The sequence below is a fragment of the Anopheles moucheti genome, chromosome 3 (assembly GCF_943734755.1).
Source record: "Anopheles moucheti chromosome 3, idAnoMoucSN_F20_07, whole genome shotgun sequence".
Lineage (NCBI taxonomy): Eukaryota > Metazoa > Arthropoda > Insecta > Diptera > Culicidae > Anopheles > Anopheles moucheti.
In genome coordinates this window covers 19267440-19281868 of record NC_069141.1, presented here as the reverse complement: position 1 = coordinate 19281868, position 14429 = coordinate 19267440, and the positions used below count along the sequence as shown (strand labels likewise).

Below are 14429 nucleotides of genomic sequence, written 5' to 3'. Positions count from 1 at the left end.
GTTCGTTTTTTGTGTGCGGTTTTTATACATTTTTTCTGCTACAACATTTTTGCTCACTATTGCTTCCTGTATGATGGGCTTTTTTTGTTTCTTCTCTCGGATTTTTGTTTCGTACGGAGAGATTTTTCCATCATTTCGAACCCGCCTACTGAGCCATGGGCGAGCAAAGGCACCGAATGCCGGAGTGCCTTTACCCCAACAAACGACCCTGCTGAAAGGTGTACCGAGCGGGTGTACCGGGGAAATGATGTTCGAGCACTCGGGCAAGTGGAGAAAGAATTCAACCACCGCTATGAAGCTAACGGGCGACATGCCTACCCTTTCGGTACATTGCATTGCATGTTCGGGTAAGTTTCGTTTTACTGTCTCTGATCTCCCCTCACATTTGCGATGCACCAATGTTCCGCTTCTCGTCCCAACGCATCGAATGATCGGTCGCCAAAAGCGAAGGAGGGATCGGGAAAATAAAAACGGAAAATTTGAATATAATAACATCATTGTGTTCCCGCGACATGACCGTGTGCAGCCACGGTAGCACACGCACGATCTGGCGGGCACCGCAAAATGGTGAGACCACGAACGCACAACCTGTTTTTGGAGGATTTGATTTACATTTCCTTCGCTCGCTTTTTTCCCGTGTCGCTTTTGTTACCATTCACTTGGGGATGGTCGCTTGGTGTTCCGATTTCTGCTGTACCACGCACACATACCAGACAAAAAATGAGTTTTCCATTGATTTTAGGCGCATGATTGGATGTTTGTTTTTTTTTCGTTGTTGTTGCTGCTACCTTTTGCACTTGTCACACACAGAACTTTCACCAACACGCACACATAAAAGCCGTACACTATCCGTCCACAATTCACTGGGAGCTTGGCACCGGTGTGGTCGCTTCACTGTGGCCATTGCTGGCGGGTGCCGTACCGCCGAGCAACCGTCGTATCCAGCGCCGAAGATGCACTTGCCATTGCATTCTCGACTGTGAGTGTTGCTAGTCGAGCGACGATGGGCTACCCGGGCCGCCCATAATGTAGGAACCGGGGCTATGCGAAACGTAACCGTCCAGATCGAGCGAACCGTCGCCCTTGTCCGAATCGATGATTTTGCCTTCCTGCTTCATCATCATCCGGCGCCATTTTGCGCGTGCGTTCTGGAACCAAACCTGATGGATTGGCGGGGTTTTGGGGTGGATAGAGAGGAAACGGTTGGATATTAGAATTCATCGTGAATGATGGTGGAAAATGGTTGCTGAGATCAAAATTTTATTGCATATTTAAAAGACTTTCGAATTTTGAAATATTCAACCATTTTCTATGAAGTTGCCTAACGAAAGTATATTGAACTATTCGGTATAAACACATTAGTTAATGCTGATGCTTACCTGTAGCACACGCTTCGGCAGTCCCGTCTTCTGTGACAGCTGCTTCAGATCCTTCGCGTCCGGATTGTGGTTGATGGCGAAGTAGGACTTCATCGTACGGAGCTGATGATGCTTGAAGGACGTCCGCATCCGTTTGGCCCGCGACGATGACCCAAGACCCCGGCTAAATCCCAGATCCAAATACTCGGTGTTCAGGTCTGCAAAACGAGCGAAACGGGGAGGGAGATTAAAGAAAATGGGCAACACAAAAACAGCATCACGATTGGATTAGCCCCGGACCACCGTTCACAGCGATATTTGCTAGACTAGCTTTATTGCTAACTCACTCCCAGAGCACCCAGAGCCAGCAGTGAATTGCTGTTGCGGATTTTGTTTTTGTTTCTCGTGGCCGAGAAGGAGAAGAAAAGCCCCGATCCACCCGGTCCCTCTGGCTACCCCGTCTGGTGGCTACTTGTTCATTGTGTGTCGGTAGATGTAAAGGCCTGGGTTTTAGTGTCGTAGTTCTCTTGTTGCTCGCCGTCCTCAACCACCATGACCCCGTATGTCTAAGGGCCACTTGTGCCATCAGCGGGTGTGACTATCCCTGAACTCAATGTGAGTTTTGTAGCTGGTCAAGCACCATAAAACCGAATCGTAAGCTGACCGGCGCACCCTCTCTCTTGCTCACCGTTGGGTTACAGCCGGGCGTTGTTACAGTTGGGAAGGAAATTGTACATCGTAACCTCGGTTTCGGGATGCTGTGTCGACGAGCGCACACCGGTCATGATCTGCAGGTTGGAAGCAACTCGTTTCAGCCCGGACCAGAAATAGCTCCGCAGACGTCCAACGTACACACACATGAACACATAATAATCGTAAAACAACCCGATATGTCTTTATCGGGGACATCGAGAGTGTTACGAGAACGTAAGGTTGGAACTATTTTTACTACACAGCAATGCAGCCGATGTACGGTAGAGTTGGAAAAACATGGTAACTCAAGTTTAGGAAGATCTCTGCTAGAGATGTTTCTAGGTAACGCAAACAAACGAATAGGGAAAGTCTCAATCCTGAACGTCGTCAAAATCTTCAACTACCACAGGCCCCAAAAACATGAACGCTAGTGACGCAAAACTTGCTATACCTTAGGAACTCTTCAGTTTTAGGCAACGCTTTAAAAACACAATCAACAGGTGAAACACTGACTTTGAGCTGAAGTCTTCAATGTACGAAATGTAATGTACGATGAGCCCCGTACACTAAACAGGTACCAAATGTTTACAACTTTGTGTCATAAAAGGTGCTCCATCTTCCCACCCAGCGGTGGAATTGGACGTAATTCTAGGAAACTGTTCCCACGGAAACTGTTGAAGGTTCGGTTGGGTTTTTTTTCGTTACTCCCATTTCCAGTTAAGATTCCTTTAACTGACCGCTTGGGTTGTTTTTTTTTGTGTTGTAGATTGCTCCTGTCTTGCTCTTTAAACTGGGTTGATCTGCTCTTGTCTGAACTCGACCTCTGACCGGTAGCCCGACCGGCTACCTGATGTTACGCAAATCCCCAGCTTCCTATCAAGCTTAAGGTCGGCCAGATCAACCTCCCCGATAGGTGGGTGGGTGCGATGCTGATCGGAACTCGGGCTCCAACTTCCAGTAGCCGCGCTGGAGAACAAAGGGTCCGCATATACAAAACCCGCTCTACATAATAATGTTCATGAAAAAAAAAATCATAGACCATAGGGCCGTGCTGCTTGGGCCACTATTGACCAGCGATCGATACGTAACCGTACCTTCAAAGTACCATCAGACCCAGACAAATTACAGACCTGCTCGAGGAGACGGGAGACGGTACCACCCCCTTTGACGTTGGGGTTTCGTGAGCCACTACAAGGCGAACAGAAAAGAAAAATACAACGGATCACTACAAAGCCGCCTGCAAGCGCATGATCTATCCGATCGGACTATTAGAATTATGCTACCGCAACGCAACGTGGTGTGTATGATTTCTTCTCACTTGAAGGCAGACCGCAACACGTTAACCGGTAGCCGATACGCGCCGTGCATGGAAGCTGGATGGGTCGGCCAGGAGCCAACATAAACGATCGTAGGGAAAAGGGAGCCCGGAACGGTGTACACCCGCAAGCGGTACCGACAGCCAAATAATAACCGGGTTCCAAAGGTCCAGTCGGACGCACCGGACAATGATACTGTTTTCCTCGTCGGTTCGTTCTTGTACACTTTTGATATAGGGGTTTTTTTTTTTTTGGTTCGAAATGTTTGGAGGGCCTTCTTTGCTTAATATTAGTTAAGCGTTGTGTTCTTGATGCCTTCAGGCTTCTTTCATATACTTTTCTTTTCATTTGTTCATCTTTTAGCAGGTTTCGTTGTCTCGCTTTGGCTCGCTCGATGAAGTTACCGAACGTATGGTACGGTTTCGGCTCCCTTTTGGCCATCGACCATGGACCTTCAGGCGCCTGAAGTTGTCAAATCAAAGAAATCGGAGAATAAACCTCGGGGGAGGAGAACACATAAACGAAGCAGAAGAGGAAGAAGAAAAGAAAAAAAAACAATAACGGACAGCCACAGGAAACAGGAAAACAGCCAAACAGCTACCCACCGGAGGGCGTTAAAGTCGACGGCTTAAGCTTCTGTTTTTTTTTTGGTTAACTTTTTTTTCTTGAGCTTAAGCCTTCTCAAATTTGGTTAACAGTTGGCCACTGATTCTGCGTAAGAGCCCGAAGGGATGATCATTTTAAGGTGGTACAGAAAATTGCGTTCACGATTTTTGTAAATCGGAAAAAAGGTGCGTAATTGTAGCGGTTTGCTGCGGAAAAAAGACTTAAACGCTGCTGCTGGTGAGAATTGGATAAATGTCCCTTCGGGATAGAAGAAAATGTGTCCTTTCGGTGGATTTAAACTACAAAGTAACGTTTTGTTTTAAAGCTTAAAAAAGGACACATTACAGAGTTGACTGAGATATTCCACCCGAATGTAAAAACCGATCATTTAACGAACTAATCGTTGCGTCTTGCGGAAGATGTCTGGCATCGTCTTGTAAAAGCATCCAAGAATGCCCACGGAATGAGAAGGAGGAGCTCTCTGATTAAACAATCGAAAAACCGGTTCGTCCGGTGAATCGACCAAGACGACCAGCCGGGTAACACGGTTACCCGACCAATTCGATGCACCCATCGCAAGTGGATCTTACCGCACCGGGTACCGGTCTCGCTTTTGCTCAAAATCAAACAGACTGCACACCCGCAGCATCGTGCCTTGTTTGCCCGCTCGGTCATGCTCCCGCTCCACCAAAAAGGGTTCCCCGCTTCCAGGGGCACGACAGTCGTTAATCATTACGAAAAACAATGGTACTGTCTGCACTTCCTCGCGAGTTTGATTTCCTTTTTATTGTTTGACTGCTTTTCTTCTCTTTTTTGTGCTGCTTGGGATGTATTTCCACTGCCCCAAAAGAATAGCCACGGTGCCACAGTGCCTTTGTGTGCGGACGCCGCCATCGAGGGAGTCGAGTCTATCGGTCAGTGGGCAGTGCAAACATTGACATAAAAACTGACTAACCAGCAGCCGAATGATGCCGATGGGCAAACAGATTTCATTTCCTTTCGACTGTTCGCAGGCCGACTGCCGATCAACCGTTCTGTCTGGCCCAGGCGACTGAAACGTCATCGGTCGGTTTTGTAGTCCTTGAAATTACAAGAACAGCATAGAAACGCGCAATCCTTTCGGTCTTGTAAGAAGTGACCGAAGAATCGATCTCATACGAGGGATGGACGGTGTTGAAGGTTGTTATTAACATGTTTAACGCCAGCCCGCCAATAGGGCTGCGGAGATCATAAAGGGATCGTAAAGTTCGTACAAATAATAAAACATTCCTACGAGTTCCGTTTTGCAGATTCTTCTTCACGTGCTCGAACATGCCCATGCTTTATGTAGCTGGTTTTATTACAGCGTTTTTGATTAAACATTTTCAAAAGGTATGAACAATCACGATTTGCCGATCAAGTATGGATTCAAAACGATGCATTTTTTAACTGGAAACCCAGTAAAATGAGTGATTTAAAAGCGAAGAACGATTTTTTTGTTTCTCGGAACGTCTGCCGCTTATGATGCGAGCTGTGAGCAGCCCGATAAGCTTTCTGTTCGTAAATATTGCTTCCCAAATCATAAAGCGATAAATTAATCTATTCTGGAGCTGCGTTTTTTCCTCCTCTGGTGCTACAACAACAGTATGGAGGATCACGTTACAGCTCAATATCCCGAGCGGTTACAGCATAAAGACAAAAAACAACCAACATAAAACGTAACAAACGTTACGTTTTACGAAATCAGGTCAGAATGCTGGGAAAGCAACTGTCGCGATCATAAATTAACCCAAAGTAATCCAATCCAGAAAAGTAAAACAAAAAAATGAACTGGCCAACCAGATGACAAAAGAAAAAACCCCTGCGCATCGTCACATCTGTGTCCTGCTGATCTTTTGGGGCGAGTGTGTGAGCTTCGAAACCGACGGAAAGCGCGTCCGATAAGAATCTTCTCTATGAACCCGATCGGGTCCTTTCGAACCGGTTGATAGCACATTCTATAACCCGTGCTAGCCGCGACGTTCTCCCATGACCGGTGTATCTTTCCAGCGTACACCCTGAGACATAGTGACCCGCTGGGTACGACCCGTGGGCTTCGAGGAGGCAGCGTGGCAAGCATGCCACGGCTTTTTATTGAACCTACGACCTTTTACAATCTCTCTCTCTCTCTTTATGATATGTTTATTAACTTTTCGACTTCTTTACGGCCTTCTGGGCCGATGAAAGAATGATCGCACGAGAAAACAACAAAACTCCCGCCAACATCCCGCGCCCTTTACCGGTACGGCAATATAATCGTGAACCCGGGCAAAAGAAGTCAGCGAGCATCGTCGTGGAAGAGCACTAAAGAAAGAGGTGCGACCTCGAGACAAGACCCTGGCGGCCTTGCTGCACGGCCGGAACCCTTCCAACCGGTCGGCTCGCAGAAGGCGTGCAGCTCGCATTTGTCTATTTTTCATCCATTTCGGGTGAGTGCTAATAGAGATAAGCGATCCCGCCGACAGACACACTGGTCCGGGTAATTCGGCCGCCGGGTATTCCTGGAAGCTGCCTAAACGCTCCCCCAGGGCTATTTTTTTCCTGTTTTCCTTTTCCCACCTTCTGGCCCGGTAGCAAACGGTCTATCCCCGTGTCCCGTGATGATGTCTCTCTAATAGTCATCACAAACATTTTAGGACAGTCGGATGTTTCATGATTCCGAGCCTGTGATAGCAGGAAAGAACTTTCGATCGTCCAATTTCCGAGAAAAGGCACCAGAACATGCAAAGCAACACGGAAGCCATTTCCGGTTGGGAACCGCTTTCGGATCTTAAGAGATCTTAAAGAGATCGTAACTCTCGGCTGATGATGGTCCAATTCGCTGAAGTGCCCGGAAGCTTACCACCTTTTAGGTCTAAGGGGATGAGACTATTTAGTCTCATCAAATCACGCCCAATTAAGCTACCGAGTGTCTGCACCAGCAGCACGCCAGCTTCCAGAGAAACTGAGATCGAAATGCTAGAAATTCCTGTACGATTGGGACGAAATGAGCACATTTGGAAGTCGATCACCGAATCGCGTGTCTTAAATGGATCTCGTTTGTAAATGGCACATCATGAGCACTCGCAACTGCCGCTGAGGGTTTGAATAAAACCTTTTTCGGAATTAAAAAAAAAAAATCTCCACGAATCCCAAGAACCATAGGCTCAAAATTCTCGCACTAGGTTCGCCCAAGGAAAAACATTTAGAGTCACATATGGCTGTTACATTGTGTTTTGAATTTTCTTATAAATCATGAATATTTACATCATGTTTACTATCAAGTTAATCATGGCATATTAATCAACCCCGCGAAATATGCTCAAGCAGCCATGTCTTGCTTGTTGCAGTGCGGAGTAAGAAAAAAATCCTTTCATTTTTCATTCTGAAACCCCTTCTGGTTTAGCAGTTAGTTTGTTTTTTTTTTTGGTTTGCGGATCGCAAAACGTAACAACATTCCGCGACATGACCTGTCACTCAAAAACCGAACACACACGCGGCCGCACCATCTGCCTTGATGGCCGTTTGCTGCCATGCCAAGCATGCGGGGAAGCAAGTCTGACTTCAAACCAAAAACAAAACAAAAATGCTAGCAATAAAACGATACGGCGAAGAATTCAAACGGAAAAGGTCAAGCCAGCGTCACAGTCTATGCTCGGTACGTGCATACGGCGAGCAGTTGGAAATAAAAGCGATACAGCATAAAACAATATCTGCAAAAGCCAAATGGATAAACCTGGCCGAGTTCCCTTCCCCCCCATTTTCCAGACCTTCTGGCACATCGCCATCGAAGCGGTAGCTAAAAGCTCACTGAAGCAATTACAACGATAGCCATCATGGTCGCAGCCAGGTCGCAGAGATCGCTACTTCTTGTGGTTGCCCGTTGCTGTTGTCGTTGCTCCTTTCTTTTTCTGCCCGACCAGAGCGGTGCGAAACAGTTGCGCGAAAACCCGCCCAACGCCGGGCAGATGCCGCGTACACCATCGTATCAGCATCGTTCATCACTCCGCACAAACGTTACATACTAAATATTTATTTATTTCTGTCACCCCGGCGCTTGCCGCAAAAAGCTGCTGCACCGACGACTCCTCTTCCAGGGAAAGATGTCGGCCAGAGAGGGGAATGAGGGGAGAGGGAAAGAGGGGGCACGCTTGGTGGTAGAAAGGGGGAAGTCGCCGGGTCCCTGGGTAGCATCATAAATTTTCACCGAACCATGTTGCGTAGAGGCGTGCGAACAGCGATCCCCTAGTCGATCGTTTGCTCGCGGAAGGCACTCTCTCCCTTATCCTCACTCTATCTGTCTCTACTTGTGTCTGGGTCAAAAGCAGCTTATCTGCCAGCTAAGCCAGCGGTTCAAACACGCGATCATAGCACACAACGCGAAGAGATCCAGTGTAGTCGGAGTTTGAAATTAAATGAAGACAAAATAAATGAATCTATGATGCCGTGCGTGTCTCACTCGTGTGGGGTGAGAAATAAGGGGTGCGGAGGGGTGGGTTTCCGGGAGGTGAAACAACTGTATTACAAACTGCCCTGCCCCTATGTTCGCCTTTTCGCTTCATCCGAACCGGATCATAAATTCATACTTTTGCGAAATTCAAACGTTACTGATCGTTATCAGACAATGTAACATATGATACGGTGAGTTCATCAGACCTCGCAATGGTATGTCTGCGAGTGATCGTACATTTCCCAACAGAGAAAAAAGTAGCCCCCCCCCCCCCCCCCCAGCAGATGAAACATTTTGTAACGCTTTTTTTTCGCATTCCCATTTCTTATCTGGTAAAGTTTGTAGCAAAAGTAGTTTACCCACCCCATGGGTATGCTGCAATAAAGGGAAATTCAACTTACCGAGGCTTGCCGTCATGGCTTCGATGTCTTTGGGTTTCCGCTTCCGAGGTCGTCCCTTCTGACGCGGTTGCTGCGGTAGACCGGTGACGCCATGCGGTGGGTAATAGGTGGCCGGATTCAGCTTGCCGCCGCTCGTGGTCGAGTCGCTCGGGCTGAGCGGTGCGCTCGGCGACGTACCGTACTGGCTCTGGTAAGGACACTGCATCGGCATGCCAGGTAGCGGTGTCGTGGCCTCAAGCGGAAGCTCAATGTGTGATCTGAGGAAGAAGGAGCGAAACCCAATAAAGTCTTCTGGCATTTTCAACTCGTGACGATGGCAGCATGGTTCAAATATCAGCCAACTTACCGACAGAAGACGGCCGAGTCCCGTATCGTGAAGTGGTCGCCCTTGGTGAGCGGCGTATTGCAGACGGCGCAGGAGAAGCAGCGTATATGGAACACCAGGTGCCGGGCGCGCATCACCAACTCGGAGGAACTAATCGATGCCAAGCATTTGGAGCATCGTCGCGAGCCGAATACCCTGCGGGATGGAAGAGTGCCAAAGACAAACGCCTTATTAAGTAAACCTTCATCGTCACTATCCGGCAGCCGTCTGTTTCCCACCGGAATTCTACAAGTTCCCCGCTTCCGATAACGTGCGCCCTCGTGATGCCGCACATTCCACCGCAAACTGAGACGCCATACCGTCCCATTAATCTTGCATAATGCTACAGAGCCCCCGGGATGAGTCGCGACTCACATTACGCGCCTCGACAACAAGTGTCCTCAGCGATCCGTGTCCGAGCCCACCGACGTCGAAACGGGAGATTCGTTTCCGAGAATTCCGAGCACAAAACCAAAACCAAAAGGGAAGGCACCCTTCAAAAATACCAGCTCAGAATGAAACAAAACGAGGAGCAACTACTTCCCAAATGTTCCGACCCGAAACTTCGTTCCAGTTCGGTGGAAAAACGGAACGTTCGAAATTTATGTTGTAGGCGGTATGCAACATTTTTCGTTCTACATCGTTCGACCGCCTTAATCATATTCCCTCCGAAAATTTCCCAACCGCGAACCGCGCTCATTTGCCTACGTCACTCGGCGGCCCGGTCCCGGAGATATGAGTCCATCGATGCGCGAAGAGCTTGTCATGTGCAGGGACCCAGAACTAAGGCCCCGTCGACGGCCCAAGATGAGTTATGATGTTGTTTAAGGAAAGGAAAATTTGGGCGTTACGAAACAGACAGTGAACGGAGCGTTATGAAATTGTGAAAGATGGCGCACTCTTCTTGGATATTAGAAAATCATTTTGATTTTGTCTCCAAATGCAACCTTCTGGTTAGAATCTCTGGGAGTTTGTAGTAGCTTTTGAAGTATCTACCATGCTTTCTACGAGATATTCTGTTGGCACAGATCTTTCAAAGTTTGTTTTATTAGTAATTAATGTACATGTTGCTCTGTTTTGAGGTTATATGCTTGTAACGAATATTGATGAGCTAAATAGTTGTAAAAACAAAAACAAAAACACCCCGATTTGCGACTCTTCCTCGCATCTCATATCGTAAAGTGTCTCCCTGCCGCGTACGTACCAAGCCGTGCGCGTACGTCGATCTATAAAGTGACCCCAGAAAGGCTTCGCTCGCATCGCTGCTGGATACCGCATTTTATGGGTGAAATTTTATTCCAAACTTTATGTTTTCCTGAGCCCACAACAGCGAGCCCGAGACGACGAGGTGTTGTCCTCGATCTCCAACACGAAAACTCCTAAGCTCCGGAACAGCTGACGGACGGACGAGCAGCGGGTACTCTCCGTGCCCCCGCTGGGGATGCTGATTTTATGATCTTATGATTTAATCTATATTCCTATAAAATTTGCCCACCACGCAAACCGCCAGTCCGCTTCGGCCGCCACTATGCGGCCCTGTGCACCTGCAGCGTGCGGTCCTTCCCTGCCAGCTCTCGGGGCTCTCCAATTGGCACACAAAATTATTCCGCACATTCCGCACCGTAAGAGGGTTTTTGATCTTCGCCCCCGATGACATGAATTAAAAAAACGGAGAAGAAACCGTTTTGCACCGCGCCTTGCTGTGACAACCGAACCCACATTGAAAGCGGCCCCGCATCCAATGAAGTGCAAGTTGCAATCAAAATGCAGCGAAACCTCGCCATCTACCAACGGCGAACTGTGAGTGAAAAGTTCGAGTGAAAGAGCACGGTACGGAGTGGGGTGAAACGTGAGGCGAGGTACAGATATTCATAAATAGAGACATAAAATATTGGGTTTTACTGTTATCGCTCGCTGGGCTCTTTAGCAAGCTTATATGGGGTATTTAATGTTTTGTTTGTGGATCGTAAAAATTTCAATAATATCGCATCCACGCATCCTCCCCAAGTCTTTAACGTGGTGTTGTTTTGCGAAAACGAATCGCACGAAGGAACCTCAATGCAGGGCCCCATGTAGTCAATGGTGGTGGTGGAGAAAAGCAAGAGAGAGAGGAGCGAAAAATGGTGATGATCTTCAAGCATCGCGCATCGGTTTGGACGACGAAGGTAGCAATGATATCCCGGTACGGTACGCGCATTGCTTATCCCAAATTTATCCATCACCTGCTGGGAACGCGCATTCGTTTACGATCTTTCTCTCCGTTCCACCAGCCTTGGTGGGGAGTCGGAACGGGGGAACCCCCCTCCCCGACAGCGATTCTGTGCAAGCTCCCGCGGATGCGTCAACGACTTTGGGGACAGCGAACGGCGTGCGAATACTTCCAGCGGGTTCATAACTCATAACTGCTCCCAGCGAGGGAATTCGATCCGCTCGGCAGCTTCCTGCCGGCAGCACTGAGCCCTTGTGAAAGAGTCTGGGGTACCGGGGGAAACGACGAATCCACGCTGGGAGCCACACTGGGAAATCCAAACCTGATGGCTAACAAATTTCCTTATTTACGACCTTCGGTTGCATAAATCCCCCTTGCCACGGTACCGTGTGTGTCGATGGCGGTCACCAAGATTCTATCTTTGACCGCGTCTACGAGCGTTAACATTGAACATTGGTCGATGATTTCAATCTTGACGACAAAAGCCCGAACACCCGATGACCCGGGTGACTGATTTAGAGGTGTCCCCAGACGTGTCCCGCCCTGGGCAGATTTGGGGAAGATTTCCGTTTCGCAAAAAACCATGTGGCCAACACACGTTCGTGTTTCATTCATAAATAAGCCTGTCGGCGTCACATTCATAACGGCGCAATGCGCGGTGGTTGAACATTGGTGCCGTTTTCGCTAATTCATGGGTGAGAATAGAACATCTGTTAGCAGAATCCCGGGACGCGACATGACGGCCTAGACACGAAGATCGTTGACAAATGGTGCTGCTTTAGGTGCTCTGAATTTTCGTTAGCCAAGTAAAACATCAACGAATTATAGGAACTCTAAGCAAGACGGGTAGAGACAATGTGTACATGAGTGACTTGCTAACTGTCCCTGTTATTTGCCAACACGAATCGATTCGATTCCCCCTATCCCGAAGTAAACTCAACCCGTTAATCTTGTGTTTGATCGTCCCGTAACTGCAATTTGGTACGGTATGATAGGTAGATAATTATTCCAATAGATTATTACGATCAACAGAAGAGTTCGATTGTTCAAGAAATTGACGACGATCTTTCAAACCGCTACCGCGCGGTTAAGTGCTCATCGTTATGCTTTCGCCTAAATAATGATCCGCTTATCCGGGTGGTGTACTCCCTTCACCGTCAACACTAACCGATCAACGCCAGCCATCTTTGGGGTGTCATTTGTTTGTCTAACTAATTCGCTTCTCGGCTGACAGTCGCTAACGTGGTTTTTTTTTTTATTTCGGTAACCGGCTTCCAGATGGTGGGAAGTTGTCCGAAGATAAAATGGCCCACGCCGTAAAGCAGTAAACATTCGCTGTAAATGTTCAGCGTGGCTGAGATGCTGGTGAACCGACAGACATTTGTGTGGAAGTCCTTATAAATCTCGTTTGATATTTGAGAGGTCTTAGAACTTTTTTACGCTGCAAATCCCGAAATCAAATCGAACTCATTTGGAACCGACCTACCATTCATTCATTCGAGAGAAAAACAAGGATAATCTACCATGCTGGTAAGTTCCATTCCAACACAAACGGGCACGATAAGCATGGCCATCATCGTCACTGTCAGGCATTCGACGAAAAGTGCCAGGAAAGCGCGATCATACCTCACCAAATTACGATAATGCGAGCGCTCCCAGCGCGAGTCACGCTCGTTCGTTTATCATCGTCGATAGGGCAAACGACGTTGATTAAATTATCGTCCCCAAAAGTCGTCCCACGGCAGTCCCCATGACGGGGAAGCATACAACCCCGAAAGGCCCCACACCGTATATTAACTTTGACACTTTACCGATAGCTCGAATCACCACCGGCGGGTCCGGCGGGGCAGCATTGCGTGGTGGCGACAGCCAAAGTGCAACGCACCGGCGGTTATAAATCGGCCGTGTCCGGAAAAAATTAATTGACCCACTTAGCACCCGGGCCTACCGGCAGGAAGCCCGTTGCCGGTTTTCGCTACCATGCCGTCCGAGGTAAATGCAGATGCAGCAGTTGCACGTTGGCCGGTTGCTCCTAACAGAGCCATTTACTTTCTCAGCTCCCACAAAACAAAAAAAAAACGAAACCAACAAAATCCCGCACGACCACCACCGGCGAACATTTTGCCGAGCTTCAAGTAGGCGCACGGGGAACCAAAGTAAAGGCAGGACAAAAAAAAAGCCTAAACCACACATACGTACACACCGATGGGTTTGCCTTTCCACAAGAAGCCATTTCTCGTTTTTCGGTTCTTATCTTTATTAAAAGCTCAGAATACAAATGAGTAGTATCGCGCGCTGTCCTCGTATATTTCGTTGATGATCGCTCTGGGGTAGTCGGGGCATTTTCATCGAGGTCGTTTTTTTTGTTCTTGTTGTTAATCTACCCCCAAAACCGTGTGGACATTGGCTTGCTGCTGGTTGATATGCCCGGGGACCGGGAGACTTGGGCTGTCCACTGGCAGAATACGAAACGAAACTTACTTCGCGCTCGCTCCCACGTAACCATGCCGGTAAGTGTTCCTCACTTAGTGCACGAGGGAATGTTGGCTGTACACACATCCCGTTCCTTTCCATTGGGTGGACTGTGTAGCGCGAGTGAATGCGATTTTTTTTTGCTGCTGCTGCTGCTGTTGAAAATTTGTATTTCGTAGTTCAGTTGTTCAGTCGTTGTTCGCCTTTCGTCTTATTCAAATTTTTCAAATATTCATAAATTACTCGTTGATTAAATAAAATTAACATTTAATTTGCATAATTTTTCAATTTTCAACTCTTTTCTTTCGCTCAGTGTGTTCAGTGTTTTGTTTACGCATTTGTTTGTTTTTCTTTCGGAAGGTTTTTTTTTTTCACTTCTCCGACTTTTCCACATTCTGCCTTTTGCGTGTTCTTTAAGATCACTCCATTTAAAGGTGGCAAAGGTGTATTTTTGGTTTTGGGGAGGTTTTGGGGGTTTTACCCCTTTTTTGTTGCTCCCGTTTCGTGCTGTTGTGACTAGCGCACAGTCACTCACGGCGGAAAGCTGTCAAAATCGTTTTCAT

General features: G+C 47.8%; 1 protein-coding gene across 1 annotated transcript in view; it reads right to left on the bottom strand.

The window, feature by feature from the left end:
- Window positions 1–966: 966 nt before the first annotated feature.
- Window positions 967–14429, bottom strand: part of LOC128302070 (protein apterous-like) — a 57267-nt gene continuing 43804 nt past the window's right edge. Inside the window, exons 5-8 of the mRNA XM_053038791.1 lie at window positions 9168–9341; window positions 8822–9078; window positions 1380–1576; window positions 967–1160 (exon numbers count right to left, since the gene is read on the bottom strand). Of these exons, the coding sequence (XP_052894751.1) occupies window positions 990–1160; window positions 1380–1576; window positions 8822–9078; window positions 9168–9341 (799 nt within the window). The 3' untranslated portion in view covers window positions 967–989. The remainder of the gene's footprint in view (window positions 1161–1379; window positions 1577–8821; window positions 9079–9167; window positions 9342–14429) is intronic.